Source organism: Amblyomma maculatum, chromosome 6 (genome assembly GCF_055883805.1).
Source record: "Amblyomma maculatum isolate TAMU_Amacu chromosome 6, ASM5588380v1, whole genome shotgun sequence".
In the NCBI taxonomy this organism is placed as follows: Eukaryota; Metazoa; Arthropoda; class Arachnida; order Ixodida; family Ixodidae; genus Amblyomma; species Amblyomma maculatum.
In genome coordinates this window covers 11,989,739-12,008,456 of record NC_139349.1, presented here as the reverse complement: position 1 = coordinate 12,008,456, position 18,718 = coordinate 11,989,739, and the positions used below count along the sequence as shown (strand labels likewise).

The following is an 18,718-nucleotide window of genomic DNA, read 5'->3' as shown; positions in this document are numbered from 1 at the left end:
ACGAGCCTCGTCGGGGTGGTGCAGTGGTATGACGCCCGATTACTGTGCCGGAGTACCCGGGTTCGATCCCGACCTCGGCGGCTGCGTTTCGACGGAGGCGAAACGAAGAGGTGTCCGTGTGCTGTGCGATGTCAGCGCACGTTAAAGATCCCCAGGTGGTTGAAATTACTCCGTAGCCCTCCACTATGGCTCCTTTTTCTCTCTATCGACTTTCGCTCCCAATTTCCTCCCTTCCCTTACGGCGCGGTTCAGGACTGAAACAAGTGTGACAGATACTGCGACTTTCTTGTGAACCAATTATTATTGCGATAGCAATACTGCTGCACCAGGTTTCGAGTCGTCGCGTGGTCCCGGTGGCGGCCACGCTTGACCTTGAACAGCCGAGGAGGAGGAGAGGAAAAAGAAGACTGGTAACTTATACGCTCTCGCGTCATACTCTTAAAGCATTAGATTAAATGTCCCCAATAATGTAGCACCTTACACCGATAGGACGTGATAGGGGATTAATGTAGCAGGCAAAAGAAGCTTCCGCCGTTGCTATCGCAATTCAACTAGAGTTAACCAGAGTTAACCAAGACTAATTTTTACTATTATTATTTCCCTCGCCCCCTGTTCCAGTTTTTATTTTAAGAAGTTTCGCTTGAATAACAATAAACGTTTTTCTGATGCGTATACGCTTCACTCTTCTGGCATTGGAGCGCACGATCCTTCCTTTCTTGACCGCGAGAGCTTGACGGAAGTCACAGGTGCACGCGATTTCGTTACTTTACGAGGTTCCCCTAACCTGTGGAAGGGCGTACATCGGTCAGATGTTTGAATCACCGCTTAAGGGAACACCAGCTTTCTATGAGGGCTAAGACAGGGCCGAATTTAGCCTTGCACTGCGGCGCTTGTCCGGAAGCTACACGCGACAAGCCATGCCTACCTTTGGTAAAGAAAACAAAAATTTTAAAGAGAAGCAGAGATCAGGTCGCACGTGAACTTCCCAAGGCGTTTTTCATCGGTAAGCGTGGGGATGATTGTGACCGTTCAATCAACCTTGATAAAAAAGAAAGCAGATTTCTGAACTGCGCATGGGTCCAGATATGACGCTTGAAGGCATATAAGATGTTTCCTTCCATATTTTAGTCGCGAGTCTGCGCTTGTTGTGTACCTTTCTCGTCCTTGTTTTTGTGTGCGCAGTATACCTTGGGGAAGGGAAGATATGTCTGACCGACTCACCCAACAACGCACTCTTAGATTTTGTTACTGATCGGCGCATGCATGTCCTAGATTCATTTTCTCATCAACGGTTGTGTGAAACTATTCTTTTATTATTTCTTTCTCAATAACGTTGTAGTGCGGGTGTGGCTTCGCTCCAATCGAAGGGAGATAACGTCAAATGAGAAAATAATTAGACTAGAATGGTTCGACTCCGTGAACTCATGGGCTTGAAATTAGGATTTAAAGCAACTCGTTATGTGCCGATGTGCAAACAGAGCCTAAAAGGTTGGCTTCCGCGCCATATATATATATATATATATATATATATATATATATATATATATATATATATATATATATATATATATATATATATATATATATATATATATATGAAGGAAAGAAGCCAACAGTCGGCGAGGCCAAGGAAAGCATTGGGGATTGTACATTACTAATTTATATGATTATCGAAGTAAAAATTAAAAAACAATTAGACAAAGTACAATCCCCAATGCTTTCCTTGGCCTCGCCGACTGTTGGCTTCTTTCCTTCATGTATTATAACGAGCACCCTCATTTCCCCTTCATTTATCTGCTTATATATATATATATATACCGGGTGTCCCAGCTAATTTCGACCAAGGTTTTAAAAAATACGGTTTGCCCTAGCACGGTGAAACAAATTCAGAGATGCTCAGAGTCGCCTATGCTAACCTTCAGTATTTTTTTTCGTGCAATAAAGCTGATTAATTAGTATATATATATATATATTTCAAAATACTACAGGCCAATATTTTGGCCCAGGCAGGAGTGGATATACAAGGCACTAAAACAACAAATAAAAATAAAAATAAAAACACGGGATTAGAGTAAATGAACAAGTCAACAAAATACAACACTGTATCATTAAAAAAAAATGCAACTCTAGAGCTTTAATGAAATTGGAAGACTGGAGAATGGCCTCAGGAAGACAGTTCCAGTCGGAAATGGTTCGTGGAAAATAACTGTGCTTGAAAGAGTTAGTCCTTGCAAAAATGGGTTCGAGCAGGTTACTTCTTGAATGATGTGTCCTGCGCGACCATTGTTTAAGAATTTCAGGGCGAGGTATGTTTAATTTGTGTGTTAAGAGGTTGTGCATAAACAATAAATGGGGCATTTTTCTGCGTAGTTCAAGTAGTGGAATATGGTTAGCTTTCATTAGTGTAGTAGGTGAGTCTGACCTCTTGTATTTACTGTAAATGAACCTAACCGCTTTCCTTTGCACCATCTCTATTTTATGTATGTCTTTTTTAAAATAAGGATCCCATAAAACTGAAGCATACTCTAGACCTAATAAATTATGTGTATGCAAGAAGTTTGAGTTTACTTGGAGCACCTTTAAGGTTCCGCCTCAAGTAGCACAGCTTGGAAAATGCGGAGGAACAAATGTCGGAAATATGATGGTTGGTTGGTTTATGGGGTTTAACGTCCCAAAGCAACTCAGGCTATGAGAGACGCCGTAGTGGAGGACTCCGGTAATTTCGACCACCTGGGGTTCTTTAACGTGCACTGACATCGCACAGCACACGGGAAGACCAAGTTAAATCATGAGTTAAGGTTACCCCTAAATATTTATAATGTGTAGTTTAAATGATTAAGCAGGCTGTAAGAGAAATGACTGATATGTTTTTTACGTGAAATTCGCAATAGGACTGTTTTGTCGAGGTTTAATTTCATGTCCCATTTAAGACACCATTGGTGAACAGCTAATAGCGAATTTTGCAAGGTGTAGTGATCGTTGGGCTCATTTATGGTCTTAAAAAGTATGCAGTCATCTGCAAAAAGCCTTAAAGAGACATTATCAGGAAGAGAAACAGACAGATCATTAATATAAATTATGAATTCTTGGGGGGTGGGCATGTGCTGGAGTTCCTCCATTAGCAGTGCGCCTCGTGGCTTAGATTGGATTGGAAAACATTTATTTCGTCGCTCAAGCAGGTCTAAGGAGAGTCCATGGCTAGCGGCGACCTCAATAGCCCGCTCGATGGCCCGTAGTTGAATCTTCGGGTCCGAGCTGATCAGCACGGGAACGCTGCTCGGGAGAAGGGAGCTGTATTAATTCCGCCTGCGGCGGATCATTTGCGCAGTTCCAGAAAATGTGGTCGTATGTCGCTCTTTCGCCGCAGTTTGGGTTCTACTGGCCTGGGTATACATGAGGGCAAGCATCGCCGGATTTAGGAGGGAGCGTGTTTGTAGTCGGCGCCACGTAACTTCCTGCGCATTTGTTAAGGATTTGTGGGGAGGCGGATAAGTGTGCCTTTCCAGTCTGAAGTGGTGGGTAGTACTCTCTCTCTCTCTCACTCTCCCATGAGGAGCGCTTGCCCCATGGAGCGCGCTCCGCGGCTGCCCATCCCAGCTTCACGCCGTTTTCACGGCGGGAACCAAGAGCGACGTATGTCACGACAGAGAGCTGCGGAGATCGCGGACGGCTGTTCCTTGCTGGGCCGGACGGCGTACACCGGCAACACAATGCCGTGGTTTGACGAAGAATGGGCGGCTTAAATGCGCGTTGACGCGGCATATGACCAAGGCGGCGGCGGCGGCGGCGCCCTGTGAAAGCGGCGCGGGGGTGTTGCCACACGCGCATCCGCGTTGGGCCGTGCCCCCACCTTGACGGGGGCCCCGGCCGGACCGTGACTCGCGCGAGGTGCGCCGCGGACGCACCTTCAGCTAGAAATGGAGCCGCGTCCTCGCGAAAGAGGTGCAAACTAGGAAATCCTTGTGTGGTTCAGTGTTGCACCTGGAAGGACGGATAAAGGATGAAAACTGCAAATTTCAACAGCCCAGCAATGTGTGTACGCCTAAAGGCGCGTGCACTGAAAATGCTAAAGGCGAAAAACGACACCTGCGTTTCGATGGAGGCGAAACGAAGTGGCGTCCGTGTGCTGTGCGATGTCAGCGCACGTTAAAGATCCCCAGGTGGTCGAAATTACTCCGTAGCTCTCCACTACGACTCCTCTTTCTCTCTTTCCACTTTCATTCCCACCTCCCTCCCTTCCCTTACGGCGCGGTTCGGGTGTCCACAGAGCAAGTGTGACAGTTACTGCGCCTTTCCCTTCCTGTGAACCAATTTATTTAAAACGACACCTCTTCCCTTATGCGTCGGTTTTTCTTCACTGTACGCAGATGTGTGCACTGTGCAAGCTATACGCTCTAGATAAAAAGGAGGCCGTGTGCATGTTCCTTATTCGCACACCGCCACAGGTGACATACGACACTCGTCCAATTCATATGCCATGATAATGGGGCTGAGATAAGCAGGGAGAGAGCAATACAGAAAGGAGAAAAGCAGCAAAGATCTTGCGCACTAAGGTGAAAATGTGACATCGTAGCTCCAACAACTCGTCCCCATTGGATCGGCTCGAAACCTCATCGTTTAACAATTCATCGCGGGAGTTTTAGGTTCGAATCCGGCCGCGGCGGTCGCGTTTCGACATACGTAAAACGCAAGGAAAGTCCCCGCATACTGTGCGGTGTCCAGCGCAGATTAAAGAACCCCAATTAAATGGCCGAAATTATCTGAAACCCTTCACTAAAATGACCCTCATAACCTGAGCCGCTTTAGGATGTTAAACGCCAGACACAACTTAATCCGGCGGCGTTTACCTAAAACGCTGCTCTCGCCAACAAAGCATGCAATGAGGCGCATTCGCGCGTATCTGTCGGTGATTCTTTCTCCTCCGCCACGCGCTGGGGAGCGCGAAGTCTCACACGGGGTGTGAGCGAAGCCGGAGGCGCCGAGGACCCCCCGTCGGTGTATATCCTCATTGATTCGGTTCACTGTTCAGTAGTAGCAGAACTCCTAGCTGACCTCGAGCCGCACTTCCCAGCGGTGGGGAATCTAAAGTCACGGTCAAAAATACGCAGCACCCCTGTAGCACCCTCTTGGACGTCTTTTAAGCTCCGGATGCGGTGAGGACGATGGTAAGCCTCACATCCTAGAGCTTCGGAGCGCTATACAAAACTAAGTACACCGCGAAGCAAACCCGCTGGGCTGCGTATTTTATCAGTTTTATGAAAGTTTACAGATGCGTTGAACGAAGGCTCCATCAAAAAGGTTGCCTCAAGGTGCTTGGAATTTCACTTCCGTTCAGCGGTGCGCACCAAAGGGTATGAGGCTGCGAATTCGCCTTTCACTCTGATACCTTCCGCAAGCATCCGGCTTCAACACGTATACGTGAGCTTACCTGTGGCTTAAAATGCAAGCTGCTTCTCTCTTCATTTTTTTTTCTTTTTTTTTTTTTCGTGCCCGCATCATTTCTGCCCAGCGGGGTCTCGCCTGTTCTTTAAGTTCATACAGTTATTGTTGCTGTTGGCCTATTGAAAAATGGCACGGGGGATTGCCCAAGATGTGGTGTTGACCACAAAGTCATTTACACACAAGCTTGTTGCAAAGCGAGAATGTAAAGAATTATAACAATGCAGCTATAAGAATTGTAGCTATAAAATAACAACAGTCATAATAATTTTGAGTAAAAAAAAAATCCTGGAAGAATTTCTAGAAGCGTTAACAGGTTAACATACCAGTTGCTATAATGTATAGTCATGTATAATTCCATAAATAGCGTCCAACGCAAATCTCTTGGCACTCGCATCGAACGACAGTAAAGCGGATAGTGACAAGGGGAGCCCTAACCTAGAGAGGGGGACCTCCAGGTATGTCCTTCTCTGAAGTGTGAACCACCGACATGAGAGGAAAAAAATGTTCAATGGATTCGACTTCTCCGCATAATGCACATAGGCTTGTTGGTGTCCCAAAATAACGGCTTGAGGGGCTAGTTGGTGCATCATCGTATTCAGATATGTGGCGCAAACAAACACAAACACAGGAGAAGATACACAACACACGCGCACACTACCAACTGTAAGAAGAACCGGAAAACACTTCCTCTTCTACACTCAGGCACGTCTCAACTTCCTCTTCTTCTCATCTTCCTCTTCTTTGCCAAGGGGAAAAATGGCACTCTCTTCCTCGCAGACCATAACCTTGTCCAAACATGGCGGTGACCAATCTCTTCTTCCTCTTCTTCTATTCTTCCTCTTCTTTACCAAGGGAATAGTGACACATTCTTCCTCTCAGCCCAAAAACATCGACCAAACATGACAGTCACAAATTCTATACTGTCTTGTAAATCCACACCTCTGCATTGCCCAGTAACTCCTACCACGCTGGACAGGCAAATATCACCACATAGTCACAAGTCATACACTAAAACCACCACCACACAAATACAGTAGGACATGTCCATCTACACCCCATAACTTAAGTAGTCCCTATGTATTGAGAAACTTTATCTTGCCAACATCTAAGAAGCCACGAGGCCCATGTACTTGAGGGAAAAAAATTCTGTAAACTCCCATGGCCCCAAAAACGTAAGATGAGTCCAAGAATAACAACTTTAGGCCAAGAATAACAGCTTGGGGCCCGATAATAGTCTCGTTCTTTGCATAACTCAAGAGGATTGCTCAATAAAATTAAATTCTTTTCTACGTAAACTCAACGAAGCTTCACTAATGCATCTCTCATCTTTCTTCTGTATCCAATACGCCTCTAAAATTTCGCGTGCCATCTTATCCCGACTCTTGCCTAATATGTTTAGCCTGCTAAACAACGGCTCACACTTGCACTTTTGGCAGTGCAAGGTTAAATTTGACCCTTTGCCATTTTCTATGGACTTCTCATGTTCCCTCATTCTATCATTAATACATCTTCCTGTTTGCCCAATATATAGATTACCGCACGTCAGAGGAACCTCATAAATCACCCCCACCCGACATCCAATAAAACTCTTAACATGCTTCTTATCGCATTGCCCTTTGTTTTTTCTCCCTATTATTGCACATAACCCACCCAGTTTATTGGGGGCAGAAAACACAACTGGCACCTCAAACCTACTAGCCACCTTTTTCAGGCAGTGTGCAACTCTATGTATATAGGGGATCACTTGTGGTCGTTTATTCCTCAACACATCTGGCGATCTTTTTTTCCCTTTCATTTTTTGAAGCAAAGACTCTGCCACCCCACATATAATCATACCCGGGAAACCAGCCGCATCAAGCCTTTGTAATTGATTATTAAAGCTTTCCTCTGCCATATGTACACATGGTTGCCATATGTTGGTGTCCACCCACAGCTGCACAGGCATAAATGCAAGCCCGAAATTCTGCACTGCAACAGCGTCGACCATTGTTACCTCGCACTGCCTGGTTTTACATAAACGGACATTCCAATTATGCGATGAATGCTGATAATCAGTGGTATTCAGTAAGGGATCCCGCAGCCTGGCTGATATATTGGAACTGATTGAACTAGAAAATCGCCGATATACTAAAATTAGGGACGGGGTATTACACTTACAAACGCGTTAAGGGCCGATCTCGCTAAGCAATCAGCCACCTCCTTTGTATGAACCACTGCACGACCAGGGACCCAGACAAAACGGACGTTTTTCAAAGTACAGAACAAAAAAAAAAAAAAAAAAAAAAAGAAAACGCAGATTTCGACTAAAAATATTTTTGTGAGGTTTCAAGCGAGATTAGCACAGATAAAAAAATTGTCAAGAATGATTACTTGTGATAAATGCCCCGTAATTTTGCGCAGAGCCAATCCAAGAGCTAAACAGTGCGCAAAGAATATAGGAATCTAATCTGAGATACGGACAGAATAACTCCATGTCAAATCCTGTGGAAATATTCCAGCTGCAGCTTTTTCTTGGCTGACTGAGGCATCTGTAGAGATAACAGTGTGATGGGGATATTTTTCTAGATGATCAGAAAGAAAACTGATTACAGTGTTTGAACGCATATATTTCGCATAAGAGGGGAAAATGTCGTCAAAGTGAAAGTCCACTGCGGCCTGCGTGTCATCAACCCCATTGGAAATAACTCAGGTCAACATTGGTGCTAAAAGTTTCTCTTACTTGTGGCTGTTTATAGCGTGGCCAATGATCAGATTAGAATAAGGTCGGTTGGTATACAAAAATGAGATGAATGACTCCAGAGGCCTGATGAAATTTTGTGCCGTGAGTAGTTGGAAGCGCCAGGTTAAAGTAGGGATACGGGCTTCCAGATAAAGCAGAGCGTTTGAAACGAATTTAGGAAGACCAAGACAGGGATGTATAGTGCACGCCTTTGCAATAACACTAAAGGATGATGTTTGTAATTTGCGCTGCCAGAGAACAGAATACAACCAAATTCAAGTATTGGTGTTACGTAAGGCTTTGTAGAGAAACAATAAAGTAACGCATTTTAAACTTTTTATTGCTAATTGGTATCAGCCGCCCAAGAGCGCGTTCTCTTTTTTTATATGAAGTCTCCAATCAAGTGTTGGATCATACGTAACACCTAAATATTTAACCGAATCTAGCTGTGGAATCTGGTATAGAGCGATGAGTTAAAGAAATGGGTAAATGTAAATCCAAACACACACACACACACACACACACACACACACATCGTTAGCATGTCTTAGATATATTATGGTGTGCTACACCACGCTGACAATGCTACGTCAGAACGAGCGCTCTTAACTCAAAAAGCCTATTTCTCAAACCTGCTCACAGTTATAGCTGAGGCGGTCTGTACAACGCTGTCATTGAGTGCCACGTAATGTATGCGTTTTCTAGCAACTGCAGATCAAGTTTTGCGTGTTATACATATCACCTACCAACGGCACACGCTGCAACTGTGAGCAGCACAACTTTCAGTTAGATCAACGAAGCGAGCAAAAGCTAGCACGCCTATCCCGCAGCGTAAGGAACGTGCAGCGGCAACAAGTGTGGGAAAAGGGTTCCGTGTGCTTCCGCCGTGGTTCCCACGGTACGGGGCGTGGGAAGCTGGAGAGCAGGCAACAGCCGCTTCACCTCCAGACGAACAGTAGACAACGCTGTTCTCGAGAGTTGTTCACGGGTGCCAGGTTGGCAATTCGGTATTCCTAAAATGACACATGCTTTAAACCGGGGCAATGCAATGATGCCAGTTCATTGCACAGGCTGTCCATGTCCCTTCGTTATTATCAAGACATTTCCCATTCACATGCTGCAGACGAGATACGAGTGTTGGCATTACATGCATATATTTGGGCCACATCAGTGCTTAGTAGGATCTTAATCTGCATTTTTTGACTGCCTAACAGAGTTGAACACTAAAACTGCCCTTCACAAGGTCGATATTCATATAGCTACAGCAAGATTTGGCCTACGCAATACACTCTAGAATGCGTGTGGTGCGGAGAGATAGCCACCACTCCACATGGGGCTGTCGGACGTGCCCGATAGAGCCCAAAATTACAAACCCGTCAGTCGAGCAGTGGGAGCGGCTTCTGTCCAGCTCCGGCCCGCAAGATCAGCTAGCGCTGGTTGAGCGGGACGAAGGCAGCAAGAACCAATGGGATCCTGTACCTAGGAACACCACCCGCAGCTCAAGAACCCAACCCCTAAACCCCTTTTCATTTTGCGAAATAAAGTTTTATACTACTACTACTACCACCACCATTAGCCCAGCAAGGCCGTGATAAGCCCATAAATGCTGTCGCATTTCACACGATAATCAGCAGTCTGATTTTGACAGCGACACTTTTTGAGGCGAAACCCTTTCTAGGCTATGTCGGCAAGGTCGTGTATGTAAAACATGTTCACAGCCGCCGTGTCGTTCTCAGAAGGGTTAGGATCAAACGAATGGTCAAACATCATACATCATCAGAATATCTACCTCACAAGTGTTTTTCAATAGAGCATGGCAATTTTTTGGAGAGTTTGGAGTAGGAAAAATACATTTTCGGTATTTCTAATTTTACTTCACACGGTAGCACGTGGTATCAATAGATAGGAGGCTGCAAACTATTAGACAATTATTTCCGTGCTCCTACACCAGTTATGGAAACGCACAGCCAATCCATGAAAGAGTTTGCTTCAGTTTTAAACTACCTTTTGTCTAGCAGGAATTTCTACTTGGTGCAGCAGTTCTACCCCTGTATGCAGGTAAGCGGAATCAGTGTGCAGCAGACCAGATAGCAGGTATTTTGACATCCTTTCCCAATTCAAAGGTCCATACCACAGCTCACAAAAGTTCAGTGAATGAAGGTACACCAAAACTCTGTGCGCAAGATGCTATTTATTCACAGCTTAGGCATCCTCAGCCTTAGTAGTCCTTGTGTAGATGACTTGGCTGTGGTGCTTGACAACCTGTTTTATGAGCCCTGCACATAGCAACACGCAAAGAATGAGAAAAACCATCATAATACATGCCCGAAAACACTCAACTTCACCCTAGTAAATGACAGTGGATTCAGTGAATGGGATGTAGCGACTATACAGAATAGAGTTCATGCAGAGCAGTGATGCTATTGTAGAGCATATAAAAGATGCTTACTTCTGAAACCCAGGAACAGGCCCAGAAAACAGATAGCTTCTACCAACTATCCAAAAAGCGTGATCAATGATCCGAACCAACAGGGGTCAAATTAATGAGACAAGACAGTATCAAACAGCCAGTTTCTTCATGCAGCATGCCCATGCTGCGTGGCTTCTGTGTTTTCAGAAGCTGATTTTATCACATTTACCGATTTGGCATTAAAGGACTACAGACACTTTATTTTTGGGTTCGTGTTTTATCATTTGCAACGATGCCTAGGGCATTACTGTGCACCTGTTTCGGTTTCAACAGCCGAGCGAATGCTGTGATGTCAGTCAAGTCTAGGTCACGCAAGGGATGAAAATACAGCGATATACTCATTGCTGTGTAATTTGAATTCACTACAGTGATAAAGCCAGCCTGTCTCAAGAACAAGAATCATTACAAGTGAAGAATGAGCCATTACATTGCAGTTTTTTCATGCCGCCATGACATAATTGTGATGTCACTGCCATCTCTGATAACGAAACCAAAACTGGTGAGAAAAGAAAATTCAGTTATAAATTATTTAGCAACTGCAAACTAAAACTGCGTGCGGATTGACATACAGCAATGACTTAGGCATCGTTAACGAGAAGAAAAATGCCACCAAAATTTGGTGTTTATAGTCCTTCAAAAACACCCGGGAAACACCATGTGAGCATAATATACAAACTCATTTTTGCTACATAGTGTTTGCATTATATTTGAAGCAAATACACATCCACATGCAGAAGAGAGCCCACACAGTCAAACCTTGATACATGCTTGCCAACAGCATTTTACGGATATAATAATTTAACGGTATAATATTCAAGAGCACGATCGCGAAATTTCTGCTGAGCGTTGAATTGGTGCATTACGGTTCTGTGGCCTTTGGGCTGTACAGCCATAAAAATTGTCTAGGAGTATAGTAAACACGGACTTAGTAACTGAAGCTCCAGCTTGTCTCCTCTACACTGTAAACTTTTTTCTGTGTCTAGCAGAAATCTGTCATAGTAGAATGCTCCTTGCTGCAGCAACATATATAGCAAATATATACATACATAATTTTCTGTAGAAAGATAACTATAACGCGGCGCTAGCACCCCCCCCCCCCCCCCCAAAAAAGAGAGAACTACCCCAAGAATCACCAGTGTCGAGAAACCAGTAAACGCAGCTCTGCAGTATTCATGTTAAGGCAGTACTTCTTAAGGGCACAGGGTAAGTCCTATACTTCCCATGCATTTTCGGCCATTTTGAGGAACATGTTTCTCAGTAACTAAACGAGGTATTCTGGTAATACATGCATCATTTTGTTCCTAATTGTGTGAACTTTCTACTGAACTGGACATACCAGAACCAGTTGGAAATTAAGTTTTTTTATCAAATAGTAACATCTAGTAAAAGAATTTTGGCATTCTTTGTGCATTTAAAAATTCGCAACAAAAAACGTCTGCTGGAAATTGTTTAATTCTAGTTCAGTAGTTGCCAACCGTTAGGTAGATGTGTGAAAACAAATATCAGCAGTCTATCTGAAATGGTTTAAAAAATAATGGTACCTTTCGTGATAAACAATTTCTGAGATAATTGAGCTCAAAGTAGAAAAAGAGGTTAACAGCAATTTTTTATTTACACAAGCACTATCAAAGTAATTGGCTTAATAGCCCCCAGCTTCGTAGTCACTGCCAACGTCATTTCTTCGCTTTTCAGCTTCTCACTTCGCTTGCCGAGCCTCTTTTGTGAGCTGTCGTGCCGCTCGGTCGGCAAAGTACATTCGCTTGCGGTTAGCTTCCTTCAGCGACTTGATGGTGTTGCGGCCAGAGTTCAATTCACAAGGCTTCAAAACATCGGCTCGTGCGATGCTACCATCATTGAATGAAAGGACAGCATCTAGTGCTGCCATTCTCAGGGTCTGAAGACTAAGAAACACGTTCTTTGGCGCGCGTTCCCAAACAACATGATTGAATGACTCATTAGCGTTTTGAGTTCGCCCATGAAGGCACTTCTCCAGGAGCTCAGCCCGAGATAGCTGCCTATACACGGGTTTGATCGCCTCCAAGACAGATGCAGGCAAACTCTCCTTGTGGACAAACGGTTTGCCCTCTAACTGACTTCTGTTGAAGGCACACCACGTATCAGGGCCCTTTGGGCAAAGTCCATGGCATGGGTCATTGTCCGTGGATGATAAGTGGAAGTATGTCGCCCATACAGCCTTCCGCATTTCCTCTAAGTTTCCTACATTCCTTCTGATGGCCAACCCGTAGTATGTCTGGAGCTTGTCTATGACTCCATCCGTCAGTCAGCCTCGGCCGGAGAGGCTTTTTCCATCAGTTTTCCTGCTTTGTTTTCCTTCTTCAGCCTCCGTAATCTCGTGCCCATCCTTTTTTGGACATGACCTATGCACTCCAACTTCGACATTTCAACGGAATCACCGTATGGTTTTTGTGCCTTCACCGTCCCCAAGGTATTTGACGTACTGAACACCATGGAACTCCTCACTTCTGCCGAAAATGTTCACTGCCCCTGCGACTTCCATTCCACCGCTGATGCCTTGATAATTGCTTAGACACTCCTGTGTGTGCTGGGGGTCAACTGTTTACACCCTTGATGCCACACTTTGGACAGCGTTTAGACATAACCTCCACATCCAGCACTTTCCCAGAGTCTACGCTGATCGCAGAGACTATACAGTTATTGTAAGTGTGGCCTCACTTTTGCCAGCTTCCATCCAGAGCAACTGCTATGTCCTTGTCTCCCTCATTCAGCTGCCCTTTTCATCGACTCCATAGCAGCAGCTTCGATGTGAACTAAGAGCTCTCAATTATATTTCGAAAACTTTGTTGGCGGTTTAGGAAGGTTTAGCATGGCACACAGTATATTTCCTGCAGCCATTCCCTTACCTATGCACCTCAAGGCGTAGACCAACCTGAGGTTGGCTTCATAGAGGCCAGAAATAGTTTTTTTCGACGTCTCAAATCGATTCGCGGCACTGCATGCTTCACAGTTCAAGCTGTAAACACTTGCAACGCCTACCCGTTTTGACGCAATTTCCACGAGTTCAACACTTCCACCGCAGAGCCTACAAGCACAAATCTGTAATTGTGCCACTAATAGCATCCATGTCCATTAGGGCATACTCCAGGCTGCTTTGTAGCACGTCATCTTCCTGGAAACTCACAGAAAAGCTTGAAAGCTTAAATGCTGAGGCGCTGGCCGGTTCTACGTTTGGCGTCTCAACACGTCGCGGGCGTCCAATTCCTTTTACCGGACGACTGTAACGGTTGCCGTGAAATGAACGCTTGTTGAACGTTTTCTTCGCCCTGGGCATGTCAACGAACCCAGGCACAGTGTATATTATTCCTTAGGAAACGCACTGGAACGCAGTTGCTCGAAGTTTGGAGAAACGTGGAAAAAAACGTGCGAGCGTCTATAGATTGTCTTGGCTAAAAGAAGAAAAACAGTTGCCAGACCGTTTTTTATATGTCGCTGATTCCAGACAAGCTTTGAAATCTGGTGGTGAATTTTGTTTGGTAAAAATTCATGATAAACGCGGAGGGTATTCGAAAAGGGGGCGTGGTCGCTCACTACTTGGTTTCGGAAAGAGTGTTTTTCAGCCCAAAATAAGAGTTTCCAAAAAAACTGAGGCTGTGAAATATGCGTAGAAATAGATGAACTTCTCAAATTCCAAAAGAAAAAGATTATTTTTTTTTTTTCATTTTGCCTTACCCTGTGCCCTTAAGAGGGAAAAAAAAAATTGATTCAACATTCTGCGGAGGCCTTCAGGCCGTGTCGAATGAGTCTTAATCACACAAGCAACATTTTCTCTTGGTGCCATCAGCACGCAGGTTTAGTTATAGCTCTGGAAGATGAGTTATCCCGCTGTCATCAGGCATAGTGCAACTCGGTAACATGATGCATGCGGCCGATCGCAATAAGAAAGATCAGATGGCGTGATGTTTGTGCATAGTTGTGGTAATGACCATTCTACGCCAAGCACTTTTGCTAAGTTCGAAGATGCTCCTACATATACTGAGGCTGAACACCGCCATCACCGGATTTGCAGCCGCCTACAGGAAACTACCACCGTGCCGCCAAGCGACATGGCACTCTTACGTGGGCAGGGTCCACTTATTGAGAGATTTAGGGCAGTAATTTTACAATTGGAAAGTTCAGTCAAAAATAGGAAGTCTTCGGGCAAATCGGAAGGGTTGGCTTGGCATGTACTATATTAACAGGATTGTAAAGAATGATTGTAACATTAACATGATTGTAAAGTTCAGTAAAGAATGTTTGACTGTGATTGTACTTGAATCTGGTGAGTCCTTCACAGCTAAATTTTCAATTTCGTGCTCTCCTCTATGCCACATGTTTGCACTGCGTATGTCAAGAAATGGCTAACAGTCACAGCCAAACCATTGAGCCACTGCAACCTGTGAAGGATGCCGAAGTTCTTATTGGAGGATAAATGTAAGCAGATCCCAGGTATGTCATAGCTTTCATGAATCTGAGCACAGGGACTGAAGGTGCGAACACCACAAAAATGCACTTTCTCCCACGGCCTACTTTTGGCCACTGTTGTCCCTTCTTTAAGACCGACATAAAAGGTAACACCAACATATACAGAACATTCTAAGACCCGAAAATGAAACAAAGATGACCCCCTGCCTTTTACTCACTTGAAAGGCTGTACTTAATTTATCTGCACATGAAACTGATGTTCAACAGTAGCAGAGATCAGCACTATGCTGCCACATGTGACTACTATACAATCCAGTATACTTCAGACAACACATGTACAGGGTGACCCACTTCTAGCATCATTGCGTCCGACCCGGCCATTCCATAAAGCTAGGCAGCAAGCCACGTGAAGCATCACCGCGTCTCACTGTGCATATATCGCTTTGCTTCGATAAGCGCCTGCATCCAACGCAATGCTGCATTGAAACCATTGACCGTGTTATAGCTAGAAGTGGATCACCCTGTAGTGCCAATAATGGATGTCGTGAACATAATGAGGCAGACTGCATAAACGTGTGTAAGGGCTACACCCAATCTTTTCACGACCCACGCGGGAATAGCCTTCAAGGTGAACAGGAACTTCCGCTTACGGATGGCACACAAAGTCGTGGGTCATCATCATTTCCCCTCTGCCGCTAGCTTCCGCAATCCATACCGGCATCAGCGTCACTAGTCCCGGCCACCTCAGCTTTGTTTCGAGACTATCAAAGGCATGTGAGCATAGCAGCATGGTCACCCGCTGTAGTTGCAGCTCTTGTATGCCCTCTGCTTTATTTTTTGCGAACTGCCGCCGAGAGCTGCCATTCTAACGTTGGAAGATTTCGAGTGGCTACTGAACGGTAAATAAACTGCGCACATTCGCCGAGGTGTTTGTCCTTATTTGGAAAAAATAAAATAAAAAAAAAAGCTTGTCAGTTATATGGGTCGCACCCCGAAAAATGGCCCTCGAATGAGGGGAAAAAAAAAAACAAAAAACAAAATCCTGACACGCAATTACACGGTAATACAGTTCAACATGCAGCGAAGAGCCCAAAACTAGGCTCAAAGTTGGCAAGCCCTTTAATATGGCAAGCTGCGAGGAGAAAAGGAGCTCTCACCCTTCTGCAGCAATTCCTCCAGGGCCTTGCGGGCAAGTGAGCCTCGGACCTTTAGTCGCTCAGACACCACTGAGGGAGTGATCAGCTTGTAGCTGGGAACTTCCTTGAGGAGCTTCTCATATGTGCCTTTGTCGAACAGGACCAGGTTGTTCAACTTGTCGCGCACTTTTCCCTTGGACCACTTCTGCACAGCGGGTAGCAAGTACAGGAGAACACAATTACTCGCATGCAAGATACTCAGACTAATGGGAGATCAAACAACTTGGGCACCCACAGGTCTAGAAGCCTGCAATCACCTACACCCTGTATGCATCACAACTCTAAGGGGGGTGGAAGGCAGCGAAGGCTTTCGTCAGATGGGCCATCCTAAAACACGACACTGCAGAAATTGTGTTGTACATGAATACAATTCTAGCTGTACCAGAAATGCATACCCCTCTCTCTGCAGAACCACTGCAGATAATGGTTTGCCCTGATGGGGTGCGAGATCGTACGTGTATACGTGTACCACAATTTATAGTACTGCAGCCAAAATATGAGGACGCAGTAAGATCTCATGCGGTCATTGATGTGGCGCGATGTCTGGCCTGTGGGGGCATTCAGGTGCTCACCCAAGGAATTTTTTCGCGCGCAGGTATAGTAATAAGACAGCATATGTAAGCCATCAAGCAGCACAATCAACCGCTCAGTAGTCTGAAACATGCCTTTCACAAGCTGTGCAATCAGAGTTACCAGAAGTTTACCACAGAAATATGGGACACTGCTTTCAAGTGACTAGTCGTGATTTTCCAACCAAAGAACTGTAAATTAACAAAAGTCAATTTGAATACAGCACCCAAACTCCTCCGATGACATGAAATTAATCTCAAAGTGTAAAATCATGGGAATAGGTAGCTTGTACCGATGTGCTAGCAAGTGTCACATTCAGGCTCTAGTGTGCCCAGAACCCAGGCTGTAACCCGCTTTTTAGCACTTACTAAGGACTGCTACATGGAAGTTATCCATTAATATCAAAACACTATTACTCTTCTCAACATGTGAAGCTCTAACAGTGGGCCTCGTGCAACTTTAGAAAAGGGGTTGGGGGTGTTCCAAACCTAAAATAAAATGCAAAGCTATCAGATTAATACCATGGTATATAAAAAGAAAACGATAGCCATAGACTGACCAACCCGAAAGTTTCTTCTGAAGAGAGTTCAAGACAGTTCAGGGTAGAGCATGATAAACATAATTAAGATTGCAAACAGGAGCTTATCAGCCTAAACCAGCTGTACAATACACATGGAATTAGCAAGTCATTTCAGCTGCCAAAATCTGTCACCAGCTAACTACCCGAGTCAAAGAGCCAGAGTAGAAATCGCTTGCCTTCTTTTTGGCTTTGCCTCCGGAGGATCCCTCCTTCTTCTTGGCAGTCCCTTTTGTGTCAGTCTTCTTCTTGCTATCCTGTTTTGGCGGCTGAAAGGGAAACAAAAATCAAAAGAACAAAATTAAATCATGCGGGCAAGGGAAACGTTTCTCGGTAACGAAAACGCAAGGCAACGACAGCGGTACTATCGAACGATCGCGACACTGTGGTATGCGAGAACTGTTGCTGACTGTCAAACATTATGAGCAGGAAAGCAGCAAAGAGCAGCACCAATCTTCTATGCACAAGAAAAAAAGAGGAGAGGAGAGGAAAGGGGAGGAGGGGGGGCGCAGTAGGAGCCCATCGGCGCTTACTGGCACAGGCATTCTGCTATGTTCCAGTTTAAAGCAAAATTTAAAGCCAGGCGTGTTAATTCCCTGCCTTGAAAGAGTCGACACGGACAGCGCGAAGAGTTTAAAAACCCAGTTGATTTCACTACGAAGTGTTCATGGTCAGAGCACGCTTGCGTATCCACAAAATGCACCGCCGCACGCCAACGCAGAGGCCAACATAACCGGCATGACGCTAAGCGACCGGTTTGACAGCAAGCCATATTAAAACAGCCTCGATTCAACGAGAAGCATGCAAACGCATACACAGCATGCGATCGGTACTAATTTCAGACGGTAGCGTATAAAGTGGCTTGACGGTTGCCGTGTTTCAGACGCTACGAGGCTTAGGCCTCAAGAGCCAACACGTGTCGTGTGCCTGGTTTAAACATAAAAAAATTGTCAGATAATCGTTGCGTTGTCAGTTCAATTAAGCCCACATACTCTACAATATATTAAGAAACCATGACTGAAAACTAGCTGCTATGATGCTAAAACACCATAAAACAAATACATACCATCTTCGCCGACGCTGCCGCTCCGAAAGCCGCAAAAGAAAAGACCTTTCCGTTACCGAAGAGGACCCCGTGTCAGGGGGAGCAGTGAAATGGTGAAATGGTGAGATCGGTGAAATGGTGAAATATGGCCAGGACAAAATAAATCTATAAAAAATCTTCTTTAATAAAGCTTTCAAAGTTGTGTAAAAAAACTGCTCAATTTAAATTATAATATCAGTTGAAGTTTGTTAACAAAATT

The 18,718-nt window shown here is 44.8% G+C and overlaps 1 protein-coding gene across 1 annotated transcript; it reads right to left on the bottom strand.

Moving 5' to 3' along the window:
- Positions 1-10,333: 10,333 nt before the first annotated feature.
- On the bottom strand, positions 10,334-18,604 carry RpS25 (ribosomal protein S25). The gene is made up of 4 exons (XM_084606071.1): positions 18,481-18,604; positions 17,594-17,683; positions 16,229-16,412; positions 10,334-10,437 (listed from the first exon to the last, which is right to left on the bottom strand). The coding sequence occupies exons 1-4, from the start codon at positions 18,481-18,483 to the stop codon at positions 10,364-10,366; spliced, it is 351 nt and encodes a 116-aa protein (XP_084462197.1). The 5' UTR covers positions 18,484-18,604; the 3' UTR covers positions 10,334-10,363.
- Between the last annotated feature and the right edge of the window lie 114 nt (positions 18,605-18,718).